At 45.3% G+C, this 18,139-nt stretch overlaps 1 protein-coding gene across 1 annotated transcript; it reads right to left on the bottom strand.

Moving 5' to 3' along the window:
* Positions 1-8,523: 8,523 nt before the first annotated feature.
* On the bottom strand, positions 8,524-16,801 carry MMP7 (matrix metallopeptidase 7). The gene is made up of 6 exons (XM_047072557.1): positions 16,694-16,801; positions 14,023-14,249; positions 13,788-13,936; positions 12,257-12,385; positions 10,317-10,478; positions 8,524-8,762 (listed from the first exon to the last, which is right to left on the bottom strand). The coding sequence occupies exons 1-6, from the start codon at positions 16,799-16,801 to the stop codon at positions 8,734-8,736; spliced, it is 804 nt and encodes a 267-aa protein (XP_046928513.1). The 3' UTR covers positions 8,524-8,733.
* Positions 16,802-18,139: the final 1,338 nt, after the last annotated feature.

Below are 18,139 nucleotides of genomic sequence, written 5' to 3' on the forward strand. Positions count from 1 at the left end.
AAACTTCCTCAATGGGATAGAAAAGTATTTATCTTTTTACCTGGAAACACTTGAAAAGCATTCCCTTTAAGATCTGGAACAATGCAAGACACATGCTATCGTAATGTTCTACATAACACTGGAGGTTCAGGCCAATGTAATAAGACAGGAAAGAATACTAAGAAATACAAGGATTGGATGGAAAGAGATGAGATCATCACAATCGTAAGTATTGTGATCATTTACACGAAGACTAAAAACCAACAGACTTTTGGAAATAATAAGAAAGGTCAATATTATAAGGCCAATGCCCCAAAATCAGTAGCACCCCTCAATATCAGCCATAATAAAGTCCAGAAGATAGTAGACAATAAAATACCAAAACAACAACAACCAAACCGCAAAATATCAAGGACTTAAGAGACAAAAATTCACAGGATCATTACAGAAGAAAATTTAAAACTCCAGCAAAGGGCATAAAGAAAGAGTTGAATTAATAGTGAGATGAATCGTCTTCCATATTTAAAGGTAACAATTTTTCCCTAATTTAATGCAGTTTCAAGCAAAGTCACGGTCACCTTTGGGGAGATCCTGCCCTGCTCATATTTGGAATGAGTCCTCCACTGAGTGAGTCTTGGTAGAAGGCAGGAACCCCTCTGTGGAAGTGGAAGAAGGGCCAGACACCCCTTCTTGCTCTTTGGAAACTAGCATATGAGTACGTGATCCGAGCTCAGACATGAAATTCTCTTTCTCAGGGTTCTGAATCCTGAGTGGTGCAGTGATGCGGGGAGGGCTCAGAGGACTTTTCACTGTGGCAGCCTCCATGTTGGCATCCCAGCAGGTGCTCCCTTCTGTCTGTCTGTCCTGCTGCCACCTGCTCTTCCTTGGTTCACGCCCAGATTTTGAGCCTGTTTCTCTGGGCTTTTTCCCAAGATCTCCGGTGAACTCCGATGTCTTCTGCAGTAAATTAATTTCTACATTACATCAGATAGAACCAGCTTCTGTTGCTTGTAATCAAGAACCTGGAGCTGGGAACCTTGCCAAAATATTTCTGATCTTCATGTGGAAGAATTCAAGTCTGTGAATAACTAAGACCAGGAGTCGGCAAACTTTTTCTGTAACAAATACTAACCATTTCAAGCTTTGGTGGCTGGATGCAACTACTCAACTCTACTGTCACGGGGCTCAAAAGGAGCCATTGGCAGTATGTAAGCAAATGGGCATGGTTGTGTTCCAATAAAACTTTAATGACAAATAGTTGGTGGGCAGAGTTTGGCCCAGGGGCTGTAGTTCCCTGATATCTGATTAAGACAGTCATAAAGAGGTACCTGGGTGGCTCAGTTGGTTAAGCATCCAACTTCAACTCAGGTCATGATCTCGCGGTTCATGGGTTCAAACCCCACGTTGGGCTCTGTGCTGACAGGTCAGAGCCTGGAGCCTGCTTTGGATTCCGTGTCTCCTTCTCTCTCTGCCCTCTCCCACTTGTGCTCTGTCTCTCAAAAATGAATAAATTGTTAAAAAATTTTTTTAAATAAAAATAAATTAAAAAAATAAAAAAGTCCTGAAAAAGAAAAGAGGAGACAGACTCACCCTACTAACCAGTCAGACACATCACCCAACCATAGGAAAAATAATGCGGTAACAGTATGGAAACATACAAACAGCTCACGGAACAGAACAGAACCCAGAAACAGGCCTATGAGAGTTTGGGTTACTTAAACATTTTGTAGGAAAAATTGGTTCACTATATGGAAAAAGATAAATTAGGTCCCTACTTCAGGAAAAATATAAAAATAAGCTCAAAATGTAGGTACAAAGTGGGGCGCCTGGGTGGCTCAGTCGGTTGTGTCTGAGTCTTGATTTTAGCTCCGGTCATGATCTCACAGTTTGTGGGACCGAACCCTGTGTCAGCCTCAGCACTGACAGCACAGAGCCTGCTTGGGGTTCTTTCTCCCTCTTTGCCCCTCTCCGTTTCATGCTCCCTCTCTCTCAAAATAAAATAAAATAAAATAAATAAGTACGTACATACATACATACACATGTACATAAATAAAAATAAGCTAAATACAGTAGAATAAAATTGCTAGAAGAAAATATGAAATATCTTCAGGACTTCGGGGTACAGGAGGATTATGATTGCTAGGCCACTATTAAACTATTTTGCGTTCTCAGCGGACACATCAGCAGAGAAAGTGGTTGTTTTATTAGGGCAAGCTGAAATCCGTGGGGTTAACTCAGGTGAGCACAGCCTTATTCAAAGACCAGAACACAGGAGGTAAACCATTCACTGGGCTGTGGAAAGAAAGGAAGGCCAGGCTGCATAAGGAATGGGTGCTTTTTGTGTGGACAACAATGATGGCCAACCCTGAAGGGACAGTATTTGGAACCAAAAGCAATCCAAGGCTCCGATAATTCTATAAATAATATGGCTTTCAGGCCCAAGAAAGGGACAAGCAAGACAGAAAGTAGATCCTTACCGTTATCTTACTGGAGAGGCAATAACAAAGACTGGAAACACACAGCCATGGCTTCAACCCCAAGTGTCATCACAGAGAAGCTGTGAGGGTTCCCTCTTCTATGAAATGGGTGAAATACTACCCTCATTTCAGGGTTGCCGTGATTCCTGGAACCTAAGCAGGTAAGGTGGACAGAGACGGCTACACAGTCTTTGTCATGCCCTCCTGTTCAGAAGTGGACTTTGTTTTGCCTCACATTGAATCCGGGCTGCCTGGCATGATGCGACAGGGCAGAAGTGATGCTTCTGCATCCTGCTTCTTGGAATCCGTAGGTTTGGGCATCGGCCACGGTGCAAAGAGGCCATTTGGAGAGAGACAGAGGTACCATCCCTCCAGCCATCTGTGCCAAGGCACCAGACCTGTGAATGAAGCAATCTCGGACATTCGAGCCCAGCCACTTCCTGAAGAGACCCTGATCAAGGCCCCCAGGACCATCGAGTCCACCCACAGATTTATGAGTGAGAATAAATGGTTGTAGTAGTTTCAAGACATTAGGTTTGGGGTTTATTTGCTAGATAGCCATGGACAACCAAGAGGAAAATTAAGCAACTATTAAGCACCAGAGTGCTTGGAATATGGAATATCCCAAATCATTATTCCAAGCTTTCACATGGTGGCAATTTTGCCAGTGAGCCCAGGAAAAGGGGTATCATTCAGGAAAAAGTCTATTTCTATTCAATGCTTTTCCGGACCACTCATTTATGTATCAGTTAATTAATTTCTTCTTTCGACAAATGTTAAATGGGTGCCTACTCTATGTCATATGCTCTTTTAGATACTGAACAAAACAGATAAATTCCCTGTCTGAAAGTAATTAACACGATACCCTTTAGTCTTTGTTGGCGATGTGACAGTTATTTAGATAATCAGAATAATAGGGTTTAGCTAAAAAGGCTATATTTGTCTGATCTGGATATGTAAGAAATGGCGTTCAAAGGAAATTTATCCTAGTAAATTATAATGAATATCTTTCTAAGTATTAATACTTAAGCTGAATGGAAACCATTTAGCTATTTCAAATTTAAAGTACTCTGTATTCTGCCTATCATTCTCAATTTATATCATCATCTCCTGAAAGATATCTAAAATGAAAATTTTAATTGAGCAAGTTAACTCAAATTAACATTCATTAATGCATTCAACCATTCGACAAATATTTATTAGATGACTTCTATGCCAGTGATAATGCTAATCACTAAGTTTCTAATTCTGAACAGTTCAGACATAGACACTGTCTTTTCTGCCCAGAACTCCACCATTCCTACCAATGTCACGGAATCTTAAAGAAGTATTAGATTGAGCATGGTGTCTGTACTAGAATGATTCCATAGGTTAAGAAGTTGTGGTCTAGGTACTTTGAGATGGATTCTTCCCTGTGTGTGATCTAGTTACAGGTAAACTGAGGAAGTAGAGTAAGTGTTAAGTTCAAACAGAACTTCAACCCATTATGTAAGGTTCTCAACTTTTCTATAGAGTTGCTTGTTTTTATTCGGGGCTAGGCAAGTTTGCTAATCTGAGAGGCAAGAGAAAGAAGCCTGTCAAATGCATCTGAATAAGCTGAGGTTGTTCTCAAGGTCTCTTCCAGGCGAATGTGTAACCCATACACCTGCATACAGAACAAACTCAACAGTCATCATCATCCAAGTCAGAGACAGCAAGTCCACCATTACTTTGTAATCAGGGACAGTCTCTGGTCCTGGGTTCCAAAGTCTAGAATCCTCAGGAAAATGCCTCAGCAAAAGACAGCAGGGATAAAACCCTGTGCTGTTCCCTCAACTTGGACCTATCACCCTTTGGTAATCATGACACCGTGTTTCTCCTCACCCACTGACATTGCCACAGATCACAGCTGTCCCTTAGCTGGAGCTCGGGCCAAAGTGCGGTTCACCGTCCTCTTCCCGCGTGCTGGTATTCAGAGTTACTCTTTCACACACGTAGAAAGATCAGTGAATAAGTGTCCAGGGTCATGTTGCACGACAGCCTTCCATACCTGAAGAAAATATAACATCTGTCCCCAAAGACACAGCCATGGTCACCACAGTCTATAGATTCATCTGTCTCCAGAACAGTAAAGCACCAACACTGAAAGAAACGTGTTTGTTGGTTGGGGCATTGATGACTGGGCTGTGGTGGCAAAAAGGGTACAAACTAGGACTTACCTTTGCCGATCCTTACAACATTTAATTGCAGCAAGCGCACTTGTGTTAGAATGAAGAAATCTCCAGTGTGAGTGGTAGATGGTTTCATAAGAGGAAGGATGACCCCATGTGGCAGTTTTAAAGCATAACCTCAATTTTTTTTGGCGCTTGGTGTATCAAGGTGGCATGCGTGTCCCCTGTCTTTACCCTGGGCGGGTTTGTGGTTGCTTTGACCAGCGGACTCCAGCACCCGTGACTTCCGAGGCTATCCAGCTCCTTGCTTGTGGGAACACCTGCCCTTCGAGCCCTGAACCACAGTGTGTGAAGTCCTATCACCTTCCCATCTCATGGTGGAGAGACCACGTGTATGCAATAGGGCTGACCATCTCTGCTGAGCCCTGACCTCCAGCCACCTGCAACAAGGTGGCAGACGTGTGAGTGAAGCCATCTCGGACCCTCACAAACAGCCCATCTGCCCCATGAAACCAAAGAATTACCCTGTGGAGACTCACCCAAATTCCTGATCCACAAGATCATGAAATGTAATAAAGTGACTGTTTAGGGTAGTGTTTTAGTGCAGTGATAGGTTACTGAGACACCCCTTGTGTTAGTTGAGGTCCTCCAAAGAGCAGATGCCAGGACGACATTAGATATGCAAGATTTATTGCTGGGTATCCTTCCTGCATCTAGGAGGGATAAAGGGGACACAGCAGAGTGGTGAGGGTGGAGGAGGTGGGAAGCCTTCAGACCAGGATGTGGGTCTGGAGTCTGTGAAGTCTTGGGTACATCATCGTTGTGAGACAGTCTTGACCGGGCTGGTGGGGACTCCCAAGCCTGTTAGAGATGTCCTACTTGTCCAGACTGTTTTACAGTCACACTGGAGTTTTGGACTTGCATGTGAGTTGTGGTACGCTAGAGTTTGTAGATGTAGCTCAGAAACACATTACACATCACACAGCCCTTTATGATGGCAATTAACATGGTATGTTATAATAATTTCCTGAATGTCTGCTGTGTTCACCAGACGTGGAGATTCTGGACGGTATGTGTGTGTGTCTTTCAGCTTTGTAGGCTTCTTCACCCCTAAGTTCCTGACTCAGTGAATGTTTGTTGAATGGCTAACTGAGACTACTGATCAAAGTATGTTTTCGGTGTAGTCACAGAAAGGATTATGTAGTCATAATCCTTTGACTATGTATGTGAGGGCTCATTCTGGACTCTCTCTTCTATTCCACTAGTCTCTATGTCTCTCCTTATGCCAGTAGCATCCAGTTTTGATTACTGTAGCTTTGTAGTGATTTTGAAATCAGGAAGTGTGAGTTTTCCAGCTCTGTTCTTCTTTCTCAGGATTGTTTTGGCTATTCAGGGTCCCTTGAAATTCCATATGAATTTTAGCATAAGCTTTCCTCTTTCTGCATTAAATCTGTAGATCACTTTGGGTGGACAATCTTAAGTCCTCCAGTCCATGAACATGGGATCTCCCCACTAATTTGTCTTCTTTGACGTCTTTCAGAAATGTTTTACGGTTTTTATCGTACAAGTCTTTCGCCTCCTTTGTTAATTCCCAAGTATGTTTTTCTTTTTGATCGAATTGTTAACGGAATTGTTGTCTTAATTTCCTTTTCAGGTTGCTTATTGTTCATGTGCAGAAGTGCAACCGACTTTTGCTTGTTGACTTTGTATCCTGCTACCTTGCTGGATTTATTAGTTCATTATTATTAATTATCGAGTGTGTGTGTGTGTGCACGTGCACACGTGTAATCTTTAGGGTTTTTTTATGTGTAAGATCTTATCATCTGTGAACAGAGATAGTTTTACTTCTTTCTTTTCATTCTGGATGTCTTCTATTTCTTTCTGTTGTCTACCTGCTGTGCTTAGGCCTCCCGGGGCAATGTTGGGTAGCAGCAGCAAAAGAAGGCATCCCTGTCATGTTCCTGATCTTAGGAGGAAAGACTTAAGTCTTTCACCGCCAAGTATGATGTTTATTGTGGGTTTTTCATATTTTTATCATGTTGTAGGCGCTTCCTTCGATTCCTAGTGTGTTGAGTGTTTTTAAGATAAAAGGGTTTGAGTTTTGTCAAATGCCTGTCCACATCAATTGAGACGATTATGGGCTTTTCCCCCTTGTTCTGTTAATGTGGTGTATGACAGTGATAGATTTGCATATCACTGTATCATGTTTGCATCCCAGGAAAAAGTCCTACCTGCTTGGCGTATAATCTTTTTCCCATGCTGCCGAATTTGGTTTGCTAATTTGGTTGAATTTGGTTGAGAATTTCTGCATCCATTTCATAAGGACTATTGGTCTGTAGTTTTCTTGTCCTGTTTTTGTCTAGCTTTGATACAAGGGTAATGTTGGCTTTATAGAATGAGTAAAGGAGTGTTCCTTTCTCTTTAAACTTTTGGAAAAGTTTGAGAAGAGGTGACTTCAGTTCTCCTTTAAATGTTTGTTGGATTCACTGGTGAAGCCTTCAGTCCTGGGCTTTCCTTTGTCAGGAGACTTTTGATTACTGATTTAATCTCCTTACTAATTATAGGTCTATTTAGGTTTTCTATTTCTTCATGATTTAATCTTGGTAGGTTTTGTGTTTCTAAGAATTTGTCCATTTAGTCTACGTTATCCAATTTCTCGGCATCTAATTGTTTCCAGTGTTCTCTTATTTTTAAATTTTATTTCTGTAAAGCAGTAGCAATGTCCCCACGTGCATAGCCGATGTTTAGTAATTTGAGCCTTCTCTCTTTTTTTCCTCAGTCTATCCAGGTAAAAGTTTGTGAATTTTGTTGATTTAAAAAAAATCCAGATTGTAATTTAATTTTTAATCTATAAGGTTGTTTTTCTAAACTGAAGACTTTATTTTTTAGGACAGTTTTAAGTTCACACCAAAATCAAGTGGAAGGTATGGCCATTTTCCACAGACCACCCCCCTTCTCTCACATGCAGAGAGCAACCCCGTTATCAGCAACCCCATCGTGGGGACTCGATGGTGCCCCATGGGTATGTTAAGCTACTCTCACTTTTCTTTGACCCTTTTTCCTTTTCTTCCTCAGATTTGATCATTTCCATTGCCCTATTACCAAGTTTACTGATCCTTTCTTCTCGGAGAGTGCTTCTCCCACAGAAACACATTTCTGCGTGAGACTGTTTGGCGGTCTCTGTGCTGCAGAGTGAGCTGTGTGGACATTGGGAAAATAAGTTTCTGGGAGAAGTCAGAAGGAATGGGGTATAGACCTGAGGATAAGAAGTTGGGGTCTGGGGAGGTGGGCGGCCGGTGAGAAGCTACTGATGCTGGGGCAGGTGAAGGATTGAGGGAGGGGGATCATGTCCAATTTTGGGTGTGTTTGATGTCGCTGTCCTGGTGGGGAGTGAACCCCACTGTTGATGCATCTTCAGCATCTCTGGAGACTCACGGAGGTGCTGCTGGGAGTCAGGTTAAGAGAAGAGGATGGGACTGATGTCGGGTGGGCCCTGAGGAGCAGTTGTATCAGGAGAGATGCAGGGAAATTGGGTTGGGGGTAGGAACTCAGCCACAAGTGACTATGGGAGTGGAAATCCTTGGGAATTCACACGTTTTGCGGGAAGACCTGGGCTCACCAGAAGACTCAGAGTGAGAGTAGGCCAAGACAATAAGGGAAACTCAGTGCGCCTTCGGGGCCACACGAGCGAATGAGAGGGGCTGGACCTCCCTCCTTGCCCACACAGTGATGGGGTGAGTGCAGCTGAAGACCCAGAATGATGTGGTGGGATTCCTGTTGGTCTGTTTGCTTGTTTCAGTCTTTGATCTCGCTGTACAGAGTACTTCCTGGGAGAAATCTTTTACCATGGAATACAAACTTTATTTATCTGTGTATTTAACATTTATTAATATCTACCAAGTGCAAGTTGCTCGAGGAAATTCATCAATGAATGAGACACTCAGGCCACAAGGGGGCTTATCCCCAGAAGGAGAGAGAGGGAGAGAGAGAGACACGTGAAAACCAACCACGATACAGGCAAGAGCCAAGTCAGTGCTCAGAGACATTCAAGGACTGTGTGCATTAGTTCTGGTTGGAGAAGAGCTACAAGGAATCCCATGAATGAACGTGTGCTCTCCCCGAAGTTCCTACTTCTTTCTTGATTTACTTCTCTTTCCTGTTCAGAGAGAAAATAGGAACATCTCACCTGGTATAAAACACATAAAACCCATCCTAGGACCCTAAGAACAGAAGACGCGTTGCAGAAAGTACAGCGTATCGTTCATGTGGCTGGTTTTCTGTGTCTGCAACAAAGGTTCTGAAGAACAATCTCAGAAGGCTAAGAAGGTGGTGCTGGGCTGAGGGGCAGGCCTTAGGGGCCGATGTGTCCCCTCCCTGTCTCTGCTGGTGTCACCACCGTGTGGTCTTGGATAAGATTCCACTTAATCTCTCTCAGTGCTAGATCAAGTGCACGAGGAGGACCCCAGCCGCTCATCGGATTGTTGCCTCAAATGAACTAATGCTCGTGAAATGCTGGGTATGCTAAATGCTAGATTTATTTTTATTATTCTGAAAAGAACATCGAGAATTTCACATCCATGAGGTTAATCATATTCTTTTGAATGTATATTTTCTGTGCGTATGACTTCTTGGATTAATGAACTCACTCCATTTAAAACCTGTATAATTAAGTCTTGCTTTCATTTGTCCAAAAGTGACCTCTTTCCAATTTTGACTCGGGGGCACCTCAGTGTCTAACATGTAAGAATTTAATGCCTTGGTCTGTCTTCTTCTGAAATCTAATCTGTCCCTTTTTTGTTCCCTTTCTACTTTTCTTAAGGTTCTAACACAATAACCCATGCCATTGAGCGCTCCATGAATCTCACAGGTGTATAAGGGGAGGCACCATTTTCTGTTTTGTTGGTGATAACTTTATCGACAGTTGTCAGTGGTTTATGAATTTTTCTGACGGCAGCAGCAATGTGAGCCAGAACTTTAAGGTACAGTTACATGGTATTTTCCAAAATGTGCTCTCTGCAGCACTGTTCTGTGAGGGCTCACTCGAGCATTGCGTTAAAAGGATTCTCCCTTAGGAAGTGCTGAGTTTAACAAGCACGGGAGGGACTCCTGAATATCCTGTGCACCTGAAATACAGTAGGTTGTGTTTCCTGAACTGGTTTTTCCATAGGGAATTGTCTTGTAGGACTACTCAGTGTTCTGGGAACACAGTTTAGGAAATGCCGATTGATAGTACGTTGTAGGTGCCACTGAGAGCTTAAATGCACTTTATTCTAGGGGTAATTTTCTCCTGAGGACATCACCCCATCTGATGGAAGCATTTTTATGGCTTCTCTGAACTTTCAGACCCTTAGGCAGCTAGGGAGGAAGATGCTCTATTCCTCAGGGCGTCCCCTCAGGGGGACACTCTATGAAAGTATCTGAACTGAGCTAGAAAGAACAGCGAGTGGCAGCTTGGGGGGGAAAAACACCTTAGTAGTGTCGTTTTCAGGATTTTACTAAACGATACCATGTTACTGAAAACTTGAAATCAATGATCTCATCGTATGAAATAGCCTGGTTACCCTCGGAGTGTCTAAGTTCTCCAATTTCTTTCCTCAGTAGGCTTGAGATGTGAGGTGCAGGGTGTTTTTCCATTTCCCGGGGTTTCCTGTTCAAGTCCTCCCCGAGCAGACAATGTGAAAGCCCCCTTATGGGAGATCATAAATATTACCATACAATTCCTGGATTTCTCTGATATCGCCCGGCGAGAGCTTGAAATTCTCAGAGTCCCTGGCTCCGTAGGTGGGGTACATGACAGAGTCGGGATCAGACGAATGTCTCAGGCCCAGAGAATGGCCAAGTTCATGGGTTGCAACAGCCAGGAAGTTAATTCCTACGACAGAAGAGCGGCACATGGTAATGACAGAAGCAGCCATGTATATAGAGACATAAAAGATTTGTAACAGAAAACAGAAAACACCATCTGGGGAGGACTGGCAGGCGGGGATGGCCGAGAAGGACAGTCACAGGAGCTTCAGTGTCACCCCCTTGCTGCCATTGGAGAAATGACAGTTGTTCTGTCCCTGTGGCCCCCCCACCCTAGGTCACTTGGCAGTTTTCTGGAGGGAACGCAGAGGCATGTGGATGCGGGCTTGAGCCCCCCGGAGACGCGGACAGATGGACAGACATGTCAGTTCCTCCCCTGCTGCTCAGAGGCAATTGCTTCTGCTGTGTGGGGCTGTCACGGGTGTGAACCCCCCGGTACCTGGGGACAGCGGCTAGTCGCTCACAGACGGGGGTGCGGAGTGTCGGGAGAGGGAGGCTGCTAGGAGGACGCCCACACGAAGGGCAGCATATCCAGGCGGCCTCAGCTGTGTGCCATTGACTTCCTTGTCCTCCCGTCTGTCCTTCCCTCCTCACATTCGCAGAGGGGCGGCCGCGGGTCGTTCGCCAAGGGGACGCAGCGGCCAGTGTCCCCGCATCAGGCACCTCCATGCTGTGACCTCCCTTCGCACAGGCCCGACCTCCCTCTCCAGGACGCTTGGCAGCCGTGTGATTTCGTGTAACATATTTACTTATGGAACCATCTCCACTTCATATTATTTACCCCAGAGATTTTCTCCACTAGTGTCCTGGGGGGTCTGTGGTCTCCCATGACTGGCTGGGCCATGGCGTGGGCTCCCCTTGGACGGTGAATGATCTTCGAATGGTCTACCACTCCCAAGTATCACAGTGAACAGTGAACGATCTCAGAATGGTCTACAACTCCCAAGTATCATAGTCTCTGCTTCCCTTTCTCCTCCAGGAAAACAAACTCACGGCAGTGCCTGGGAGGCTCAGGCAGCTGAGGGTGTATCTCTTGATTTTAGCTCAGGTCATGGGTTCATGGTTCGTGGGATCAAGCCCCACGTAGGGCTTTGTGCTGACAGCACGGAGCCTGCTACAGATCCTCTCTCTCTCCTTCTCTTTCTCTCAGAATAAATAAATAAAACTGAAAAAAAGAGAGAGAGACTCAGAGTCCTTTTAAATGCTTTCTTTTCGTGGGGCGCCTGGGTGACTCAAGTCAGTTAAGTGTCAGACTCTTGACTTCGGCTCAGGTCATGATCTCATGGTTCATGAGTTTGAGCCTCTGCATCAGGCTCTGCACTGACTGCACAGAACCTGCTTCGGATTCTCTGTCTCTGTCTCTCTCTCTGCCCCTCCCCACTCTGTCTCTCTCTCTGTCTCTCAAAATAAATAAATAAAAAAACCCCTGAAAAACACCTTACTTTTGGGAAATATAAAGAACTCTAATTTATCAAATTATTAAGGTATCCCAAACACTATGCTAAGCGCTGTATAAACATTATCTCATTTAATTTAAACAACAATCCCATGAGGTGGGAATTATTTATAGGTGGAAACTGAGAGTCAGAGAAGTCAAATAACTTGGCTAGAGACACACAGGGAGTGGCTGGTAGAGGCCCAGCAGGGTGAACCAGGTGTGGTTTGCACTCCCTTCCAGCTCCCATCCACACAGCATTATAAGCACGTGAAATGAAATAATGCATTTAGAGCACAGGGTACAGTCATCGGCAGCTAACGATGGGTCAATACTTATTACTGCTTAGAGCAGTGATCAAGTTCAGACGTTTGCAAGTACGTGCAGGGGAAGAGTGATGAGGTGCTGACCTAGACCCCTGCCGTCGGCCCAGCGCTCGTCCTCATCGAAGTGGGCGTCTCCTCCCAGGCCCGGCCCAGGTTCGTAGGCATGGGCCAGTGTGCCTCCTGGTCCGTCAAATGGGTAGAAGTCCCCGTGAGCTGAAACAAAGAGGGCGGTTGCCTTTAGTGACTGTGGTTGATACAGTGACAGCAGCTATGAAGCTCGGCCCCGTCCACAAAGTCCACGTGGGGTTACCAGCAGGGCGGTGTGCGTGTTTATGGGTCTCAGGAACATTCTGTTTCAGAAAACCACTGCTCAGCCCCGATAACCATCCGAGACTGAAAGCTTGGCATGTGGGTGTCACATTTGGTCCTGGGCAGGATGGAGAATGGGTGGCGTATTACGTTTGGGAACTTACGTGTGTACCATTTAGTACCTTCTCCTTGAAAGCCTAGCTAGTTCTCTGTGGGCAGAACAGATGGTCTCTAGGAGAACCGTGCACCAAGTGTCAAAATGAATTTTGCCAGCGCTTTTATTTGTGATGTAGGGATGTTTGTTTTTGAATTGGTATAAGGCTGTATCCAGTTTATCCGTTTCCTGAAAGCCCGGGAACACCATGAGCAATGATTTCTTTCTGCAGTGTTCTCTTTGACGTTGTCAGTACTGTGCCGGAATTCAAATCTCAGCTACAGTCACAGCTCCCGGGCAGTTCAACATTAGGACAGACTGGAAAGAACAGTATTTTTCTCTAAATTGGCATCATAAAACAGTAGCCATTAACAGCCGTTTGTGTATATTTTTGAGAGAGAGAGAGAGAGAGAGAGCTTGCAAGTGGGGACGGGCAGAGAGAGAGGGAGACACAGAATCTGAAGCAGGCTCCAGGCTCTGAGCTGTCTGCACAGAGCCCTATGTGGGGCTTGAACCTGTGAACTGTGAGATCATGACCTGAGCAAGCCAGATGCTTAACCACCTGAGCCACCCAGGTGCCCTGACCGTCACTGTGTTCTAATAAATATTTATTTATAAAATCCTGGAACTGCCCAACAGAGAAAAAAGGATAAAAATGTATTTACAAAAATGGATGGCAGGCCAGGTTCAGCTCATGGGCATGATTTGGCACCCCTCTGGTGGCTCTAGAGGCATCTGGGTGGTTTAATCTGTTAAGCGTCCAACTGGTGATTTCATCTCAGGTCATGATCTCAGGGTTCATGGGATTGAGCTCTGTGTGGGGCTCTGTGCTGACAGTTCCGAGCCTGCTTGGGATTCTCTCCCCTTCTCTCTCTGTCCCCCCCTCCCCCACTCATTCTCTCTCTCAAAATAAACTTATTAAACTTATTAAAAAATAGTGGCTCTACATTAACAAACTAGAAAAAGTATAGTGACATATATACATCATTATATATGTCTATATAGAGATCATTATCTATTATATATGTCATATGTATATCATATTGAGAGATCGTACGTATATAAAAGATCTTAAATCCTGAAAAGAGGAAGGTGCTGCTATAAATAACAAGCAAACAGCGCCCAGGACTAGCCTGCGGGAAGCCTCCTTACCTCCTCTTGCAAAGCCAATCACGATATCGGGAATTCCCAGCACAACTCTCCTGAAGGAGAGTGGGATCTCTTTGCTCCACATATTCAAGGCCTTTGCCACTAAATGATCCACTGTGACACGTGGTAAGTCTCGAGTGTATGATATGATCCTGGTAGCAAAAAAGAAGACAACGTTTGACCTCCTAGGAAGAGGGTTTTACTGGTCTCTGCCCGAATGAACCGGAGGAAAACTGACCTGTAGGTGACCACTTTGGAAATCCACTTTGGCCTGTTTCTGGATGGCAAGTCTTCTCCGGTGTCCGGAAGTCCGCATCTGGGCTGTTGCATTACCACTATCACGCGGGAGTCCAGCATTCCCGTCACGGGCAGGCGGAAGAACTTCTGCATTTCCTTGAGCCGGGCTCCGAAGCCGTCGGCATCCCTCGATTTGGCGTCGGATGGGTAAAATCTCTTGAGATACTCCTGTCGGAAAGAAGAAATTGTCCTCTCATCGTGTTTACTGTCTTTTTCTTAGGTCTCCGAGGTCTATCCATCATTTTTGCCTCTGGCTCCTGTGGACTCCAACAGTGGTTTGAAGACAGAGTCCTTACACGGTCGTTAAGTGAAATAAATGTGCATTAATGAGATAAAAATTTAATATCGATAATGACACATAGTCATTCCATTTCGTGAGCAAAAGAGTCCGTCCGTTTTCCTTTTGCCCCATTAGATGTTTTGAGGGGAGACCCACCGTAGCCTTTAGAAACCACAGGCTGGCTTGTACTGGCCCATCAAGAAGAGCACCCCGTGTGTCCCCGCGGGGCACAGCAGAGACGCTGTGGGGCGGTCCGAAGTCAGCAGCCACGCCTGAGATTCTCGAGAGGTCTGGCCCTCGCGGAGGTTAAAGGGTCTTTAAGTGTTAGTCCTGGGAAGGATATTGTGAAAGTATTTTGTCGAACGTGCATATTCTCTGGGGGAAGATAACAAGGCTCCTAGCAGCTGAATGATGTGCTCGGGGTCACCTATCACGTCAGTACCGGAACTGGCCCTGTCCCCTCACTGCCCGTGCTGGGTTCTTTTCATTGCTAAAGCTCCAGCAGAGCCCACACCTCGAGGCCGCAGGACAGGGCAGGTCTGCCAGGTGTATTCCACGCACAGTTGGGGCCTTGGCACTTTCTTAAGGGACCCGAGTGTCTGGATGGGAGCATGGCAGTCCGGCAGCCTGAGTAGGAAAAAGTAAACAGTGAATGCAATAGTGCCAGCGGCTTCATGAGAGCTTGTACTGAGCACCTGTCACTGGCAGGGACAAGACCAGGGTCCTCACATACATTTAAACTCGAGCCACCCCGGGAAGTAGGGACGGCTTTGTCGTGATGAGTCATGGCTCAGAGAAGGAAATCAGCACAGGGTCACCCCACGAGGAACCAAAGGAGGCACATTTTGTTTTCTTTTTTCTTTTTCTTTTTTTTTTTTTTCTTTTTAATTTTTTTTTTCAACGTTTATTTATTTTTGGGACAGAGAGAGACAGAGCATGAACGGGGGAGGGGCAGAGAGAGAGGGAGACACAGAACCGGAAACAGGCTCCAGGCTCCGAGCCATCAGCCCAGGGCCCGACGCGGGGCTCGAACTCACGGACCGCGAGATCGTGACCTGGCTGAAGTCGGACGCTTAACCGACTGCGCCACCCAGGCGCCCCATAAAGTATATTTATTTATTTTGATGGGGAGAGAGAGAGAGAGAGTGAGCAGGGGAGGGGCGGGGGACACAGGATCTGAAGCGGGCTCCGTGCTGACAGCAGACAGCCCGACATGGGGGCTCGAACCCATGAACCCTGAGATCATAACCTGAGCCGAAGTCGGACACTTAACTGACTAAGCCCCCAGGTGCTCCGCAAAGAAGTCCTTTTATCCCTCCCTGAACTACAGGCCTTACAAAGACACTCTTTCGGAAGAAATCTTTTTGCATCCTTGATATGAATTTTCCTGCTTTCTCTGGTTTATTGGCAACCGGCGCACAAGTACAGGGGCTCAGTGTTCTTGCAAATGTACTGCTTCGGGGGAACCGGTAATATTAACCTTGTGAAATCGCTGCTTTGCAGGTAAAAAACAGTCAAATGTTAGGATTTTCGCACGGTACGGGGAGTTTCTCAAAGTCAGAGTTAACATGAGACACAAGTAGACTTTTCTTATGCTTAAGGCTTAAGTTTATGAACAGTACTCGGGAGGAAACAATACCGAAAATTAACTACTTATACTTATTAGTTTGCTTGTGAAGTAGTATACTGGAAAGACCATGGTTTTTGAACCAGCAAGACTTGCCCTTGACTCCTGTCGCTACCATGACCAAGTACGGGAATCCGCGTGACTTTCCGTCCGTGTCCTGGGGTAGAGCTGCAGGTTCCTTGACACACAGCACAGTGCAGCCCATATGATCAGAAACGGCCTGCACAGTAGTTGGCATTGTTATCACTCACTTCTTCACTACAACAATCCCATGAGCCGAGTATCTGTGTCCCCCTTGGGCGAAGTCACCAGTGCGTGCCCACCCGCCGTCCCCGTGGGCTTGTAAGCAGACAGCTGCCAACTCTACCCTTGTTTTCTGATTTCAAGCCACCACCAGGAGTCCTTAAGAGTGACACTCAGCTCTCTATGGAAAGAATCTCCAGCCACAAGAAGTAATATCAACAACTTCAATTTGTTGAGGGGGCACCCCCGTGGGTCGACTGCACCGCTGTCCCCGGTTTGCACGGGGAATACCAGAGCTCACAGAAGGGCACTAACCTTCTCATGTCGTCTGTGTGGTGAGGGAGGAGGGGCGGGAGCGGGAGCCCAGTTTGGGCAGCGCTCCCTGATCGAAACCCATATTTTGTACATAATCAGAAAAACTACCCCAACTGAAAAACGCGCTTCCGAGCGGCAGGGACATACCTGAGCCTGCTTCCACTGTGACTCACTGTGGCCGCCCGCCTCCCGGGGGAGCGGCAGGGCTGGGCTTTGGGGCAGCAGACACAGGACACACAGCACCGCCAGCCGCATGGTCGCTCCGCATTCTCTGCCGGCCGCCGCAGAGATTTATATAGTTGTCAGCCCTGCATGTGGAAACCGGTGACTCATTTGAGTGTTTTCTTTCTTTTCGGTGTCTACAGAACTTTGGAAGCGTGTGTGAGTTTTCATTAATGGCCACAAGGAAGTTTTATGTCCTTATTGGCAGGAAGCCCACAATGTATTTGCCTTTTTTCAAAGGATCCCCCCCCCCCCCCCGGCCTTTGGTGTATAAATTTAACCATGAGAAAACATACTTTATCTGCCAAAATGAAATTGCTACTTAGACTCGTCTTTTCAACTTAAAATGTTGGGGAGCATCATTTAGGACTTACCGTAGCAGGATGCATCTTAAAAGAATTTTTTAAGAGTGTGAAATGCAAGGAAAATTACCAAAAAACATACAACTAATCAACTAATTATTAAGCAAACGTTCTTTAATAAACACCAAAGTCAAGGTTGGAGTCCAACTTCTTTATTTTTATCAAAGATGAAATGGAAACCAAAATGACAGATTAACTCACTTCCCCAAGGTCACAGGGTTACTTGCTAGTGGTCCTGACGGCCAGCCCAGAGCTGTTTCTATCACACCACCCATCGGCTCATTTTGTCATTATAGTCGACATTTCTTGGGAGAGCCCCATGGCTTTTGACTAGAATACATCATGGAAAACCCCTCAGATATGCTGGAGCTGAAAAATTTTAATTCTTCAAACATCCCCCAAATCATCTGGAGGTTGGGTGTGGTGAGTCAGCAAAAGGAAACTTTCCAGATGAATAAATTAAGTTTTCAGGGCACCTGGGTGGCTCAGTTGGCTAAGGGTCTGACTCTCAATCTCAGCTCAGGTCTTGATCTCAGGGTCGTGAGTTCAAGCCCCATGCTGGGCTCTGCACCGGGCATGAAGGCTACTTAAAAAAAAAAAATAAATTAAATACGCTCTCTTTATGTAGATGCGTTAATTCTGTGTCATCACAGTTCAACTATACTTGAGAACCTGGTGTCTTTAGTCAGTGTGTGGCATGTAATGGGTGCATAATATGTGGTTATAAAGATAAATATTTGCGTGTGGATTTGGATCAGCTAGTATGGGGATATGAGGTTTTCTGTGATCTTTGCTTGGAATTAAAGTTCAAAGCATTCCCTATATATTATATTTTCTATTTCTGTTTATTTTTAGTAATTCAAAGAGCATTTGAGGTTACAAATATTTTAAACAAATTTTAGTAACTCCCTTGAATACTCACTTTTGGGTTGCAAGAAAGATGTCTTTTCTTCTCTTGTTCCTTTGAATTATAATTTGTGAAAAAATGAACAAGTGGGATCAAGTCCCA

The sequence above is a fragment of the Lynx rufus genome, unplaced genomic scaffold (genome assembly GCF_022079265.1).
Source record: "Lynx rufus isolate CCGP_SWC_20201006 ecotype Redwood Valley unplaced genomic scaffold, mLynRuf1.p SCAF_9, whole genome shotgun sequence".
In the NCBI taxonomy this organism is placed as follows: Eukaryota; Metazoa; Chordata; class Mammalia; order Carnivora; family Felidae; genus Lynx; species Lynx rufus.